The 16793-nt window shown below is 39.5% G+C and overlaps 2 protein-coding genes across 14 annotated transcripts in view; one reads left to right on the top strand and one right to left on the bottom strand.

Annotated features, from left to right (window-relative positions):
• CASK (calcium/calmodulin dependent serine protein kinase) overlaps positions 1–16793 on the top strand; it is a 362863-nt gene that overhangs the window by 202874 nt on the left and 143196 nt on the right. The window lies entirely within an intron of this gene.
• Positions 8028–15100, bottom strand: GPR34 (G protein-coupled receptor 34). Its single transcript, XM_004754918.3, has 3 exons — positions 14993–15100; positions 14253–14350; positions 8028–9794 (listed from the first exon to the last, which is right to left on the bottom strand). The coding sequence occupies exon 3, from the start codon at positions 9713–9715 to the stop codon at positions 8552–8554; it is 1164 nt and encodes a 387-aa protein (XP_004754975.1). The 5' UTR covers positions 9716–9794; positions 14253–14350; positions 14993–15100; the 3' UTR covers positions 8028–8551.

Here is a 16793-nt window from a genome sequence, read left to right as displayed (position 1 = left end):
ACTATTCCCACATGAGTTCATGCTACTGAGCCAGGTTTAGTGCCTTGTTGCCATTTCAGAATGCAGTGTGGTGACCCAGTTAGCCGCTCTGATTACTGAGCAAAACCAGGGGTCTATAAGAAAGCATAGAGACCTAAGCACCTAACATGAATGTCACAAAGCTCCTAAAAGCAATCTCTCTAGCAATAAAAATGCCTACTACGTGCTGAGCAAGAGACACAGGTCAAATTCACCACAAAAGAAGAATGAGGGAAACTGCTTGGGGACTGCCAACCATACATCAAGCAGCAGCCCCCAGACATGCACCTGAGTTGCCCTGAGGGCATTACTGTTTTAGTATCTGAAGGCACAGCTGAACTGCAGGTGGCCCCTACTTGCCAGCCGCTGATGCAGTGAATGTTCTGCAAGATCCAAAATTTCTATTAACAGGATCTAAAGGACATCTCATCCAAACTTTATTAAATGCTGAAAATACTTGGCTACCTTCCCAGCCTGCTGGGGATCCATACTATATTGAAATGCTTCGATTAACAAGTAAGTCACCAGCTCTCTATTTCATTTGAGATCTGTAATTATTAGACACCCTCTCTCATGATCTGGTGAGATGGAGATGTGCCTCTTGCAACTCCCATCCTTCACCGATCCTTTTAGCTTGCTCTCTGGAACTACACACACACATTTTTGCTGTAATATCTTTCCTTCTGTCTTTTGCTGTAAGGCTACGTAATCTCATTCTCCCAACTCTTCCTGGTATCCTGCAAGGTACCCTCACTGTCCTCTTCTGCTTATTCAACTTCCAAAGCATGGCTCTGATGAGCCCATGATCGGTCTGTTACCGCTCTTGTCCTGGGCAGTGCTCTTATTCATGAAAGCTGAAGTTGAATTACCCTTCATGAGTTACTCCCCGCCTCCCTCCCACCTCGCTTGCTTCCAGACCAGCTTCCACTGCCTCTCTTCCTAGTTCCAATGTTTACCTTCAGCTTATGGCCATTCCATTTTGACATTTGAGTATTTGGATAACATATATTGAATGTTTCTTCCTGGCCAGGTATATATTTATTAGCTTGTTTAGTCCTCATAACAACACTATGAGTTAGGTACTCCTAACTCTTATTAAATAATCTCTCAGTAGAAGGAAGAATAGAAGGAAGTAAGGAAAAACAGGAGAAGTCATTTTCTCATAGAAAAAAAAAATAAAAAGTAGAAGGAAGAGTAGAAGGAAGCAATTTCTCAGTAGAAGGAAGAGAGCTTGTCCAAGGTTATATAGTAAGTGGTAGAGCCAGACACTGAACTCGGCAAGGGCTGCCCTTCTAACCTGGCTGGTACGCTGACTCTCAGTTGTGTTATTTAATAATGTTTACTGTCATTGGGCCAAGAAGACCTATTGGATCCAGCCCACCATGATCCCCACTATGGCCTAACTGTGATGGGAGGGAGATACTGTTCCAATGCTCAAGACTCTTCCTGGTCCAAGAGATGTTCTGTGCTTTCAAATCATCTGCACGTCTGTTCTCAGGAGTTTGAATTTTGTAGTATAAGGAAACATTTCTGTGTTCTCAGGGAATGTCTCATCTGGACTCCATTTATGAAATGCCAAGCTAATCATAATTCTCTCTGCAAACTCTTTAGCATGGTCTTTTAGAGCTGTATATCAAAAGGCCAGGGTTTATCTACATTTTTTCCTAGAAAGTTTCTTTAAAGCGAAAGAGAAAACATCTTACTTTGTGGTGTCTGGCAAAAGAAACCATAAGGAAAGGAGAAAGTAAGGCCCACACTGATAGAAGTGATTAACAACCCATAAAAACACCAAAAGATTAGTATCCAGAATACGTGGTATTTCAACAGTTTGAAAGAAATGAGTAAAGAAGCAGCAACTAATTAAGGGGGAAACGGAGTGGGGGGAGAGGTCCCGATACAAACAGGCCATTTACCCAAGAAGAAACCTGAATGGGGCAGGGGGGACAAAACATGAGCCAATGCTCCACTTCAATTGTAATCAGGGAAGCACAAATTAAAGCCACAGGGAGATGCCATTAACACCTACTAGATGGACTAAAGTTAGTAAAAATGACAAAACCAAGTATTGGGAAACAACTCATGTCTCACTAGACTCATGTCCTGAGTCCTGTCTCTCACTAGTTGGGAGAAGTATATACATCGATAAAATCACTTTGGAGAGCAATTTGTCACAACAGAGATCAGTTGCGAATGTGCATACCCTATGAGCAAGCATTTCTACTTCTAGGAGTCAGCCATGGAGAAATTTCACGCATGTGCCCAGGGCATACAGGAGACCATGGTTTCTAATAGTAAAAAAGTGGAAACCACCTAAGGGCCCACTGTCAGGTGAAATGGAGAATTGAGCTATTTTTTGTTCCCACAGTGAAACCCTGTGTATCAGTGTAGTGAGTGAGGAGACTTACATATATCAGCACAAACAGAAATTGAGTGAAAAAGTTACAAAAAAGTACAGTAGTAAGATATTCATTGTGTCCGTTTTAAAAAACAAAAACTAATACCTATCGTTATATATAGCTGTGTTATAAAAGAAGAAAAATGCGCATCAGAATGACAATACTAACTTGGGGAAAGAGGATACCTCAGGATGAGCTTTAGTGAAGCTAGCTTTGGGGGTTATGTCTGGGTACAAGAGAACAGTGAAGCAAATAGGGCCAAAAGTTAACATCTGTTCAGTTTGGGTGATGGGTGCTTGCTGCTCGCTATGTTGTGTCTTCCCCCTTTTTTGGGTGCTTGAAATGTTTTAGAACTAAAGAAAGATGATACGTGGAATGAACCCACCAGAACAGAACTGTGTAGAAGTTGACTATGGACCCTTCAGTAACTATATGACTTCCTAAAGCAAAAAGAGATTCTCTGCCTCATCCACACCTGTACTCAAACCATAATTAGAAAGTTCTTCCAGATCTCATCTTAGGATGGTTCTTGATGCCTTTCTTTGGCTAGAAGCAAAATTAAGGGTGAGTGCTCTAAACCTTTATTCGAGACACCCCCCCCCCAGTTCCACCTGTAGACTCTTGTACTAGAATACTGTCCGTGTTTCAGGCAGGGCTTTCCCAGAGTGGGCAAATGTGCCACAGCTAGAGAACCAGCCTTTAAGATGTTGGGTTTTTGACTGCACACAATTTGGATGAGTGGTAAACAGATTTTTTTGTCCCAAATACATGTTATTACCAATTTTGGGTTTTGGGTTTTTGTTTTTTGTTTTTTTTTAAGACATCTCAGTAGTTAACCATGGGCTTGGGCAGACGGAAATGAAAACAAAAAGCATTATCTTAGCAGAGTCAGTTTCCGTAGAGTCAAAGCCTACTAACTCACATCCCCTATAAAAAAGGCAGCTCTCCTGACACCACTTGCAGTGTAGTTTAAGTGACGATCATGTGTGTCCAGCGCCTAGCAGCGTAAAAGGTACATACAAATAACTCCAACTTTGCTGCTCATTTTCTTGCATGTGAACTTGAAAGGGGGGAAATAAGAGGCATAGCAGAAGTTTAGGACAAACCTAGCACTTCCTTTCCAGCTCTGAGTCTGTTACCATCCCCCAGCCAGCGCTGGTGTCTGTCTGCAAACCAGACTGAACCGACGTACTGCCGCAGCCACATACCGTAGTGTGTGCTCACCGGGGCCGCGTCGCTGTGAAAAAAGACGTGGCCTCAGCCAGCGTGAGAGCATGCCTTAGTTTCTGTCTCAGCTGACACAATTCCGATTACATTCTGGGTTTTGAATACTTTATTCTGATGAAAAAATAGAAGTTTCTTGGCAAGTTATGGCGTCTGTTGGTACCTGACCTAAAAGGCTCTCCTTGTTAGATGTCACAACTGTTGTGAACGTTTTTGCCACTCTGAGCTTTTGCGTTTATGTTTGTGGTTTTTGACCAAAAAATAAGCTATGCATTCTCCCTATGATTTCTGCTGTTTGATTAATAGGAAGTTCTTTCCCAATCACTTATTTTTAAATCTTTTCATGGTTCCATTATTTACATGCAACAATCTATATATAATCTTAATAATGTTTTGTATGTGACATGAGGTAAGGCTATAAACTGACTTTTTGATTAATAAGCATGGCACTTTTTATTAATCCATCCCTTCCTTCCCCTAGGCTTTTTGTGATTTCTCCCTTTATTTGCAGTGGTTCTTTCTGAGGGAGGAAAGTGTGTTGCAGTCACTCAGAAAACTTTTCAAAAATTCACTTAACACCACTTTGCAAGATTCTGGCACATCTTGAGCAACAGAATCTTAGGTTTCCCTCTGATCATTCCTGCCCCTACTCTTTTGAGAGGCGTTAATTACGTTATATAATCTTCTCCTGTATCATTGAGGGCCTGCTTAGAGATGTGTATTCTGTTCCAGTGATAAGCTTATCCTTGTATCTGGTACACAGAGTTCTCCTTATTGAAAGATAAGAATATACATTAATATCTGGTAAAGTAAGTCTCCATTCATATTTCAAAAACCTAGGGCATCTGGGTGGCTCAGTTGGTTAAATGTCTGCCTTCACCTCAGGTCATGATCTTGGGGTCCTGGGCCCACATCCAGCTCCCTGCTTAGTCAGGAGCCTGTTTCTCCCAATCCCTCTGCCCTCATCCTCGCTGATGTGTCCTCTCTCTTTCTCTCTCTCTCTCTCTCTCTCACACACACACACACACACACACACAAATAAATAAATAAAATCTTTTTTAAAAAACCTTAAAAATAGCCTGGTAATATGTTTCTGCAAAATCCAGGTTGCCTGCTAGGAAAACTCCATTTCATGCTGTTTTCTCTTGTGAGTAACTTTCAGTAAGGCTTTGCTTCAAAGAGTTGTAATTTTATTAGTTCTACTTTTATACTGGCAGGACTGAAGAATCCATTTTAAAAAGAAGTTGAAAATAAAACCTTCTGGACTTGAATAAAATTTCCTTTTTCTAGTGACCTGATCAAAGAAGTTGAAAATAAAACCTTCTGGACTTGAACAAAATTTCTTTTTTCTAGTGATCTGATCTTAGAAAGTTAACCATCATCAAACCCAGCTCTGCTGGGTTTTCCAAAACGAATAGCAGTACTCAGCATTGGGTATCTGTCTGGCAGCCAGGCATTTTATTTTGCCCTTGTTTAGTTTTGCATATGTTAGATGCTATTTAGAAACTTGTTCTGAGTATCTTTTGCAAGGTGAGGATATATGTATACTCGGGAATTACCTTTTTCTGCATGCTTCTAGAACTAAACATTGGATTGGGGGATGTAGGGACAAGTGTTTGCTGCTTGAAAACACTAACGCTTAGTAAGAAATTAAAGATTATATATAATAAATAGCTTTAAATTTTGTAAGTCAGTATCATGTTAAAAATATACAAACATGGGGTGCCTGGGTGGCTCAGTGGGTTAAGCCTCTGCCTTAAGCTCAGGTCATGATCCCAGGACCCTAGGATTGAGCCCCACATGGGGCTCTCTGCCCAGCAGGGTGCCTCCTTCCCCCTCCCCCCTCTGGCTACTTCTCTGCCTACTTGTGATCTCTCTCTGTCAAATAAATATATATGTAATCTAAAAAAAAATGTACAAACATTTGCAGGATTCAGGTTACTCTAAGACTTCATTAGTGAAACTTCTGTCAATAAATAAAATCCATTATAAACTTAAGCTCAGATTGACTTTTATCAAAATTTATTTTACCACAATTATTACACCAAGAATTGACTCAGTGTGCTTTTTAATTTTTTTTTTTAAAGAATGCCATTGTGTGGGGCACCTGGGTGGCTCAGTCAATTAAGCATCTCTTTTTTTTTTTTTTTTAAGATTTTATTTATTTATTTATTTATTTGTCAGAGAGAGAGAGGGTGGGAGAGCTGAAGCCGGGGGAGCAGCAGGCAGAAAGAGAAGCAGCCTCACCAGTGAGCAGGGAGCCTGACACAGGACTTAATCCCAGGACCCCGGGATCACGACCTGAGCTGAAGGCAGACGCCCAGTCAGCTGAGTCACCCAGACATCCCAAGCATCTGACTCTTGGATTTCCACTCAGGTCATGATCTCATGATTGTGGGATCTGCCTGTGTCAGGGTCCATGCTCAGTAGGGAGTCTGCGTGAGAACTCTTTCCCTCTCCCTCTGCCCCTCCCCTTCCCCCCACCACATGGGCGCACGCAAGCAATGTAATCTAACCATTCAAGCTGTTACGTTTATAGTAGAGACACGTAGGGATATAAATTGTTTACCAGCAATATAAAATTTTTTTTTTTTACCTTTGAGAACACGAAAGAAAATTAGTGTTGCCATATTTTAAGATTTTATTTATTCATTTGAGAGAGAGTGAGAGCATGAGAGGGGAGAAGGTCAGAGGGAGAAGCAGACTCCCTGTGGAGCAGGAAGCCCAATGTGGGACTCAATCCCGGGACTCCAGGGTCATGACCTGAGCCAAAGGCAGTTGCTTAACCAACTGAGCTACCCAGGCACCCAGTATTGTCGCATTTTAAAACCATACAAACAGAAATGCTAAATTTCAGTTTGGTGGTATTTGCTAACATTGTCAGAGCAAAGTAATGTAAATTTTTTCTAAGCTGCTAATTTTTCTGCAAATTTCCATTTTTATTCTCAAATATTTCTTGTTTTTTTTTTAAATATAATTCTGCTTTGACCTGTTCCTTATTCAGTCAGTCATGTGCACTCACTGATACACGGTTGCACAGTAATTATATACAAACCAAGTCTCATTAAAATAAATTCAACCCTAACAAAATTCTTCATACTCTTTACCATTGATTCCCCAGCCACTGGTCCACCTGAAGTTTGAAGAATTATTCTAACTCTAAGAAATTCTACTCTGTGACAAACATATGAGGGGATCCTTGGACTTTGTCATAACAACTTTTACATATTTACCCAATGGCATTCTGGTTCTGTGTGTGACCAAAAAAACTGAATAAATGCTGGACAAAATTTTAAAAATAGTTGCCTTAATGACAGCTCCTGATTCCAACTGTATGATGTTCAGTGCAGCTATATCGAGATACATTGACTAGGGGAAAAAATACACCCACTTTATCAGTTCTATTAAGCAACCCCCCTTCCCTGTCTCACTCATCTGCTCATTTGTTCACTCATTCAATTATTCAACAGATACCTGTTGGCCACCTGTGTGCCTTGAAGCACACTAAGTTCACAGGAGCCCTTGCTAAATAAGAACCCTTTTTCTTAGAGCTTACTCTCCATTTAATTTTGAGCATACATGAAGATTTCAGAATTTGCTCCCTTTAATTCTAATCTGTTAAGTTTTCTTTATTATAAAATATTACAAACACTCAGCCATATGCCAAAAATAATATAATAAATACCCAAGTACTATCACACAGGTTTAACTGACTTAACATTTTGCCATGTTTGCTTCAAATCTCTCCAGCTGTAACCATATAACTCAAAATTGGTTGTGTTATGCTGTGTATATTATGCACATTTTGTACCTTTATTGCATATCTATAGGTCCAGAAAGAATATGGTATTTTATGTGTTTTTTTATTTTACAAAAATGATCTCATATGGTGTGTCTACCTTTTTGCAGTTGGGTTTTGGGGTGTTTTTCTATTCAGCATTTTTCTGATAATTGTCCCATGTTGACACGTGCAGGTGTAGTTCATTTCATGAAAGCACTGTGTAATACTCCAATTGGTGAATGGTGTATTTCTCCATTCCTTTGCTGATGGATACCCAACTCAGATCGTTTCAATTGTTTGATATCATGACCCAGCAGTTCACTGAGCATCATTATGTATAAGTTTTCTTGTAAACATGTTCAAGTGGCTCTGTCAGATGTAAGCCTAGTATCAGACATGGTAGACCATAGGCTGTGCCTGTTTTCAATTTTACTCTATCACAGCATGGTCCAAGATGGCTGAGTCACTTCTAAATCTGTTTTAAGTAAGGCGTAGGTTCAAATCCTGTTGCTAGGCTATCAAATTCTTAGCTTCTCTGTTGTTTGACTTTACTATACCGTATTTAAATTATTTTTATTTGATCTAAACAGTGATAGATAATGGGTGACTTCATTTTTTATTAGAATTTTATTATTTCATCTGTTATAAAGGTTTAGGCATGAATGAATACAGTAGCAAATTATACAGGCTTTTTCAATGACAAAGAACATATTTTCTGACATTCTTGTCAGTCTGCCAATCATTTAACTTACTTTTAAATGCACTTGAAATTAGTATTAAGTGCTTGAGTTTGAGTAACTACATTAGTGACTTGAGAAACCATGACATTTTAATTATTCTGTTGTTAAAACCATAAATTTCACTTAACTTTATAATCTGTGTTAAGAGTGTTAGCTTAATAGCCTATTTTGAAAAGACGTTACATACAGATTTAAAATCTAGTAATGAGTATAAGCTTTTCTTTCCCTTGAAATAGTTTACAACTAAGCAAATGAAATATCACAAATAAGCAAAGAGCTTTGAACAGGTCTGAGCTTTGCAAACGCTAGAGCTTTGTTTCATAATTTTTAGTTATGTAAGTAATTAAGAGGTTGTATTTTCTCATCCTTTTTATGTGTTTCTCTCAAGTGCTTTAAGCAGTAGACTGAATTTTAGCTGCGGCAGATGTATCATGCAGAGAGTATCCTGGCTTAAATTCTGAAGTGCTCTCACTCCTGCTCGCTTCCCCTTGAAATCGTCTAGAAAGAAGTTGGCACATTATTTTGCGGATGTTACTGGACATCAGGAAATACATGACTGGATCTAAGCAGCTATTGAAAGATGAGAAAACCAACATGATCTCATTGGTTTTGTGAATGATTTCCTTCCAATAGCAAGATGGGCTATTTAGCTGTGAAGATATATAGACAAATCGGAAGGCATGATAGGGAACAAAACATACAGTAAAAATGATAAGTACGATAAAGGAATTCCGGGCTGTTTTGGCATATTTACCAGAATTGGGAAATTTTGACCTCCTTTTGGAAATCCTTAGTAGATTCTTGCCGATCTTAATATATGAAAGAATTATTAGTAAGAAAATTAGCCAGAACATTACCACAAGAACGTAATTAAAAATTGCTTCTCCTTTGGCATTATGCTTCTCTCTGTAATGGAAACACACTGTGGAATTATGATTTCCTTTAAGGGTTAAGGTAATCATAGCTAAAAATCCAGCAAGAGCAACTGTCCATACTGTACAGCAAACGTAAATACTTTGTTTGGTTGTTACCGCCCTTCGTTGTTGTACAGACCGATTAATTTTTATGTAGCGATCCAAACTGATAAATCCAAGCAAAATAATGCTAATGTACATGTTCATATAAAATAGTGTTCCCACAACCTTGCAAAGGATCACACCGAGTGTCCACTGGTTCCCGTTAATGTGATACATTATTCGGAAAGGCAGGCAGAAGATCAGTAAGAGATCTGCAATAGCTACATTCAGTAGGTAAATCTGTATGGAATTTCTTTTGCGGTGGATACCCAGAAATACATAGAGGGCAATTATGTTTCCAACCAGTCCCACGATGAAAATAACAGAGTAGGATATTGTTAACAGGCTGGAGAGTAGTTTCTCATCCATGGGACAGGTACCGTTTGGAGTAGCAGTAATACCAGGTTGATTGGGACTGCTTGGGTCTCCTGAGTGGTTCAGCCCTTGGATGCTATGACTGGCCATAAAGCTGTCTTTCTGGGAGGTGGAAGGCCAGCTGCCGGTTGAAGCACTCATCGTCGTTACCATGTGACTTCTCATTGTCCAGTGTAGGGATCAAAAAGCAGAGGTGCTCAATGACATGTTCCTTGTGTGTAGCTTTTATGTCTTCAGATTTTACCTGCAACAGAATGCAGCATCAAGTCATTTGTCATTTTAATAGCAGTTGCTTTAACTCAAAGCCCAAATAATCCATGATTGATTTTTAGACATGAGAAACTTTGACTATCTACGCTACGTATATAGCAGCATTACCATATCATAAAACAAGCAGTAAATGTAGGAGAGTCTTAAGGAATGTCCTGCTCTAACTTTTCCTATGGCTGCAGTATACGTTCAAGGTTTATTTCACTTTCCACAGGGAGTTTTTTATAAGAACAGAGAACAGAGACGGAGGTAAAGAGAAGTGACAGCTCACATTGCTTAAAGATAAGGGACATCCCTAAGGTAGTTACAGCCATGAGTGAGCTGGGCCCACTGCTGACCGCTGCCCACCTTCTTGCCTTGATGCCTTCCCTTGGATATGGTGTTCATTCATTTTGACAAGGGTTACCACATAGCATAAGACAGATAAACTGTGGCAGTCTTCCATTCCAAGATACAAATAGGAAAGAGTCCTCAATCTCCTCCTTTGCAACTTAAGACTGAGTTGGGCGTATTAAAATCATTTGCCTGTGGGGCAAGCAGACCAAGAGAGCAGAGCACCTGCCTCCTTAGGCAGACTTGTTGTAACACTGCAACAGGAGAGCAAAACAGCCAAACAAAACCAAGTCAGATGGCAATAGCCACCAGTTGGGCCAGGCAGTCTCCTGACCTAGAAATCTAGAGTGATAGTGAGATGGAAAACAGGATGTACATTCCAGGATTTTGAAAAAAGTAACTGCAGCTTACTGTGCCCTGTGTTAGGCGACTGTTGCTAGAACCTTGTAAGAGATAGAGTGTGGATTCCACTTGTTCGTGGCAACAGAGAATGTTAACAATGCTACCTGTTCTTGGCCTTTTCCTGGGCATTGATTGATATGAAGAACTCAGCCTGGGAGACCATCCTAAGGAGCAAGAAGACATGAAGAGAAGGTTCCAGGAGGTCTCATCACCTTCCTTTCTTAGAGCGACTGCCCCATTTCTCTACAGCGACATCTTAGCAGATGTAACATAAAGATGTTCAGAGCAAGGTTACCAAAATCACACCTAACTCTGTGACCTTGATCAAACCAATTAATCTTTTCTAAGCCTTCATTTTCTTATCTGTAGAAATACACAATGTGTATGAAGAACTTAACACTAGCACATAAAAGTACTCCATGAAAATTAGCTTTAAAAAAAAAAACACCTTTGGACGAATCTCCCTTTAGTAAATATTTCACACCTGGCTAAATACTACATGGAAAACAAAGGTGACCAAGACCACGTTCCTGCTGTCAGTAAACGTTTTTGTAGGCATGTACATTCAGATTCTGAATGCTATCATGTAAAGTGCATTTGAATTACAGTAACTTCTTGATGTGGCATGATACACAGAGAAAAAACATTTGGAAGAACTTATCTTTTCTTAAAAGTCTGTCTATAATTTGATCGAGAAGAAACCATGCCATTGAGGGTAAAATTCCAGTTTAAAATATTGTCAAAGAGGGAAAATTGATTCCAGGGAAGAGGAACCAACTGATAAAGAGGAAGTTATGTAATCCCTGGTGAGGGCCTATCTGCAGAGTTCAGGTCTGTCCTGTGTCTCTACTGCAGGAAGACCGATGTCGGCGATGTTTATAGAAACTAACAGGCATGTTTCTGGTGATCTGAGATTTTAAAAGGAAAGGGCCATCTAGGAAGAATGGCGGGCTGCCAAAAAATGAAGCTGATAAATGCAATCTAGATTACCAGGAAGAGGAAAAGGGTGCCTGAAGGAGGGATTTGCATTGTGTGGTTACATGGGGAGCTTGCAGAAGCTCAGGTAGAAACCTCTCATTGCCCCCCAGTGAAGAGGAACTTAATGGCAAGTGATAGGATTTTGAGAGCTCAGACAGCCAAAACGACTGTGAGAACTCCTCTGTAAGTAGTTCTTTGGTTTGGTTTGGGTTTTTTTCCTCCTCCCGTGCTGTATTTTAAACCCCGTTAGGGTTCAGAACCAAGTCCTTTTCGTTTGCCTCTCAGCCCAATAAATATTATTGAATAAAAGAGGGAATTTAGTGGAAAAGTAGGTGAAGTTGTACATGAGGATCTCAAAATCAGCTGTTCAAGCACAGGAGGGGCTTGAGCTGTAGTAAGAAACGAAATCGCAATTGACTGTGGTTGCTGTGGCTGCAGCAAGAACCAAACCCCTTCTTTGGCTGAATTCGTAGACACAGAGTGCCTTAGATGAAGACCATTACTACTAATCTGAGGGGTTTTACTGCCAGTCCCAAGCTGGGAGGGCCTCTGGGCCTCACCTGGAATGCAGTGTTTCATCCCAACAGCACACGTGGAAACAGGCATAGAACGAAAGGGGAGAAAAGCCCAAATCATGTCATACGAGCAAGCTGAAGGAAACAAGCACCCAATTCTGGAGATGGGAACACTTTGCAAAGCCACGGAGAAAAGAATTTCACCTTGTGATCTGTGTTTTCAGAAAGCAGAACAAGGACTACTGACTGGAAACTGCAGAGACAGATGTGGCTTCCTATTAAGGAAATGCTGTTTTAGAATGAAACAGGCTATCTTGGGAGGCAATAGGGGTCTCAGCCCCAGACATCTCGAGATAACCACTGATTGGGTGCTTTGTAGAAGAGACTCTCAGTGCCTCTCAGCCCCAGCTGCTTATTAGAATCCTTTTGAGGACTTTTTAAGGGTATCCATGCCTGGCTCCAACCCCAGATCTCCTGATTTAATTGGTCTGCAGTGGGCTCCAGGCAGTGGTTTCCTTTAAAAGCTCCTCAGAGGATTCTAATCTGCAGCCAGAATTGAACCCTTGAGCTAGATGGCTGGACCACTAACTAATATTTATTTAGCAGTTGCCATGTACTGGACAGTGTGTTAAGCACATTGATATTACTTCATTTGCATAATCCTCATTGTAACCTCGTGAGGTAGGTATTCCAAAAGAGGTAATGAGAGATCAAGAAGTTGCCAACTTTACCCGTGACCATGCAGCTCTTAAATGGCATTACCAGAGCTGGAACTCAGATCTGCCTAGCTTTTAGGGTCCATGATCCTTTTCGCTAAACCTCACTCTTCCTAATCACATAGGATCAGCATTTTCTTTTTTAATGCTGAGTCCTGTCAGCAGTATCTAGACATGGTTCCTTTAACATTATTATCCACATTAATGATTTTTTAAAAGATTTTATTTTTAAGTAATCTACGTTCGATGTGGGGGCTTAAACTTACAACCTCAAGATCAAGAGTCACATGCTCTACCGACTAAGCCAGCCAGGTGCCCCTCACAGCAGCAATTTTAAGAAGAGATTATACTTCTAGCTTTACTTCTTTAGAAAAAGGTCTTACTCTTCTCATTTGCTCTGTCCATTTTAGTAAGTAAAGAAGTCCAGCATTTATAGTATCACAAATCATTCATCAGAATGTTCAGCAGATCTCCCACAGCATATCTTTTCAAACTTACTTCTAGGCCTGAAAGCCATCATCAAGATATTTCTAGGGGCACCTGGGTGGCTCAGTGGGTTAAGCCGCTGCCTTCGGCTCAGGTCATGATCCCAGGGTCCTGGGATCGAGCCCCGAATCAGGCTCTCTGCTCAGCCGGGAGCCTGCTTCCTTCTCTCTCTCTCTGCCTGCCTCTCTGCCTGCTTGTGATTTCTCTCTGTCAAATAAATAAATAAAATCTTAAAAAAAAAAAAGATACTTCTAGAAAGCCATCCTCAAGATATTTCTACAAAGCACATATCCTGAAACCATTTGCTCCAGCTTCAATCTGCCAATAAAATAAATTAGTAATAGTTGGACAGGGTTGCCAATAGACCTTTCTGGTTTTGCTCTATTTGTAAGCTTAAAGAAAATAAAGCAAAAGCAATGCATTTGTTTAAATAGTAACAGTGGCCATCATTTAGAGCCATGTATTAGATGGCTAGTGTCCAGTCATTTATTAACAAATTAACAGATTACATTCTGTTTTACACTTTATGGCTGATTTTCACCTCCTTTACAATGTGTCACTCACTCACTGTTCTTAAGGCCATTTATTGATGTTTTTAAAACTACTCCTTTAAGAATGGCCAATGAGAACAAGAAACAAACCACTGTATTTGCCCAGTGGACAAATTTCCCAGTGGGTGTTACTTGTGACTTGTGTCATATTGACATGGTCACAATGGTTTTCTGAGAGTAGATGGTAAAGGTTTTTTTTTTTTTTAAGGCTGTTACTTGATAAATCCTCATGCTTGTCCCCCTGTGTTAGTGTTGTGTTGTACCCAGCACCACCACCCCCCTGGCCAGTAGTTGCCAACTGACTCATGTCCATAGACATGTAGAAGCCTCAGCTTCTGTAGTGGAGGCCAGCGCCCAACACATTCTATTGTGGCCTCCAAAGAGTCCAAGGTTTTAAATGCATTCTGGGTATGTTTGTGAAAACATCATATTGCTATGTAAAAATACATACCTATTTGGCAGTAATGGCAATGGCAGCAACCTTTCACTGTAGTTTGACTTGCTGGCCACTGAGTCATTCAGGCCATGCTTCAAAGGTCACATTAATTGCTGCATACAGAATTACAATTGGAAGCATGTTACTGGAAATAATACTATTACTAGTTCATTACATTTTGTTATAAACTTATCTGTGTCTAAAAAAGCATTTGGAAACATTTCAGTTGAAGTAACTACCACGTATTTTGCTTTTTCTTTTTTCTAATATTCACCTCATTTACTTCAGAAACACCCAACTTAAAATTTAATTCATCTGGCAATTACCATAAAATAGTAACAATACAATAAAGCACAACTGGTGGCAAATAGGGAAACAGCAAAACAATAACGTTAGTGATCATTTATAATACATTGGAGATAAAGTTCATTGCATATGAAAATAACTCTTATTGGGTTCAAGTGGCCCTGCAAGTCTTCATGGCAATATACAAAAGACAGCATAAGCAACATGACGATATTGATAATACGAGCTTCAGTACCCACAGTGACCTACAGTACTTCCAGTAACTAAGAGGACAGCCTCATTTTAAGTCAAATCAAGGCAGAGAGGTCTCATTCAAGCAGTTGACTCAGGTCTCTTTAAGCAAAGCGCTGCTAGTCACCAAAAAGCAGGTTTCACTTTTAGTATTCAGACAATCAAATTTTAACTGAAATAATGGGTCATTTATAGAGTTGAAATCAAGGAGTACTCACAGGTCAGGCTCTCTTGCAGTAGAAGGAGCAGAACCCCAAGCTTCCCTAAACACAGAGACTTGTCTTTGTATGTCAGCTGGGCTCCTCCATCCGGTCGTGGTACAATTGGTTGAGGTTGCCTTTTTTTTATATTTGCATGTGGTAACAAGGTTTTTTTTTCCCCTTTTCTTTCTTTCTTCAATATGCCATCCCTCCGATTCCTTGTGAAAATGTTCAGAAGCCCGCTAGCATGCAGCCATTGTATGTGTAAGCTCAGTCAACACTTAACCTTTAGAAAATCATTTCTATCTTTCATTTGAATACCTTTCACCTTCACAATTGTGGGAGGTTTTCCCTTGTCCCTCCCCCAAACAAAGAAGTTTTATAAATTGTAAGCAGAGTTATGCATTCTCTGTTTTTGCTAAGAAATGAGGCATAGTAAGCACTGAATATGTTTCTTTCAGGATTCATTTTAGAAATTAAGTTTTTCACATAAAATGGCATTCCTGTATTGAATTGTACTAATATCAGTAACAGATTATTAGATATTAGATATTAGAATTATTTTATTCCTAAGGGGCTTTTTAAAGTTTTATTTGGCCTGTACATTATTTTAGTAGATTTTCATGGATCCCTTTAAGACCTTGGATTTATTTTCTAAAACAATGTTACAGTCAGGACTAGATGAAATTTACGATTGTATTCTCCCCTTTTTATCACTACAATAAATTCTCCCAAGTAAACTGAAATCTCTGTTTTAAAGAAAATAATGAAGGGATTCTACAGTTTTTATTTTTAGTCCAGTATTTAATGACTGTCCATCTATGTAACTGCTGGCCCTGCAGTTTCATGGCATTTCCCCTTTTTCCTTGTCATCTGAAGTGAAAGATTAGTTTTTATCCTCCCCGTAATTGTTACCCTACAGCTTTGTTTACCCTAAATGGTATTTAACTCATCAGGCTTTATCTAACATTCTCATTATTTCTGGGTGCATTCACTCTTCTGAACTCATATTCTCCAGAGCTTTTGGTTTGTTATGAATATGACACATAGGACAAAATATTTTAAAATTACTAGAATGAAAATACTTCATAGCTCTTACTTCCCCTTAGAACTCCTGAGAAGGAAGAGGGTTACTGTGTTGGTCTGGCAGGAATTTTGTGTGTGCGCGCAGAGTTTAAAAAAAAAAAAGAAAGAAAGAAAGAGAAAAAAACCCGATAGTATTAAACTTGCTTTCTTAATGATTTTTGAACAGTTCAGTACTATTAAGTATATTCTTGTGCAGCAGATCTTTGGAACTTTTTCATCATGCAAAAGTGAAAGTCTACACTCACTGAACACTAATTCCATTTCCCTACCCTTGTCAATTCCCTTTCTACTTGATATGATTTGGGCTATTGTAGATAATTCATTTGAGTGGAATCATATACTGTACTTCTCCCACTGGCTTTTTTTGTTGTTGAGCATAATATCCTCAAGGTTCACCCCATGTTACAGCATGTGACATGACTTCCTTCTTTTTAAGGCCACACAATGTTTCACTGTATGTATATATATATCACATGTTCTTTCTCCATTCACCTGTCAATGGACATTTGGATTGCTTCCACCCCTAGGCTGTTGGGAATAATGCTGTGATAAACAAGGCTGTGCAAATATATTTTGGTGCTTATGACAGAGTTTTTTTTTAATAACTAAATAGGTATTTATTAGCATTCTGTTTACTAAATCTAATATAAATGTTTTTTATGTTATACCAGCTATTTTTCTACACCTTAGCCTCCATTTGCAAAATACTAATTCTGCTTTAATCTTCAGTGCT

This window comes from Mustela putorius, unplaced genomic scaffold (assembly GCF_011764305.1).
Source record: "Mustela putorius furo isolate JIRA1106 unplaced genomic scaffold, ASM1176430v1.1 tig00003836_pilon_pilon_pilon, whole genome shotgun sequence".
NCBI classification, from domain to species: domain Eukaryota; kingdom Metazoa; phylum Chordata; class Mammalia; order Carnivora; family Mustelidae; genus Mustela; species Mustela putorius.
Note: the sequence above shows the minus strand (reverse complement) of the source record. Positions and strands in the feature narration are given on the sequence as shown.

What these genes read in the sequence shown, in the direction of transcription:
- GPR34 (XM_004754918.3), bottom strand. Translation starts at nt 9,715, where the DNA reads ATGAGAAGTCACATGGTAACGACGATGAGTGCTTCAACCGGCAGCTGG.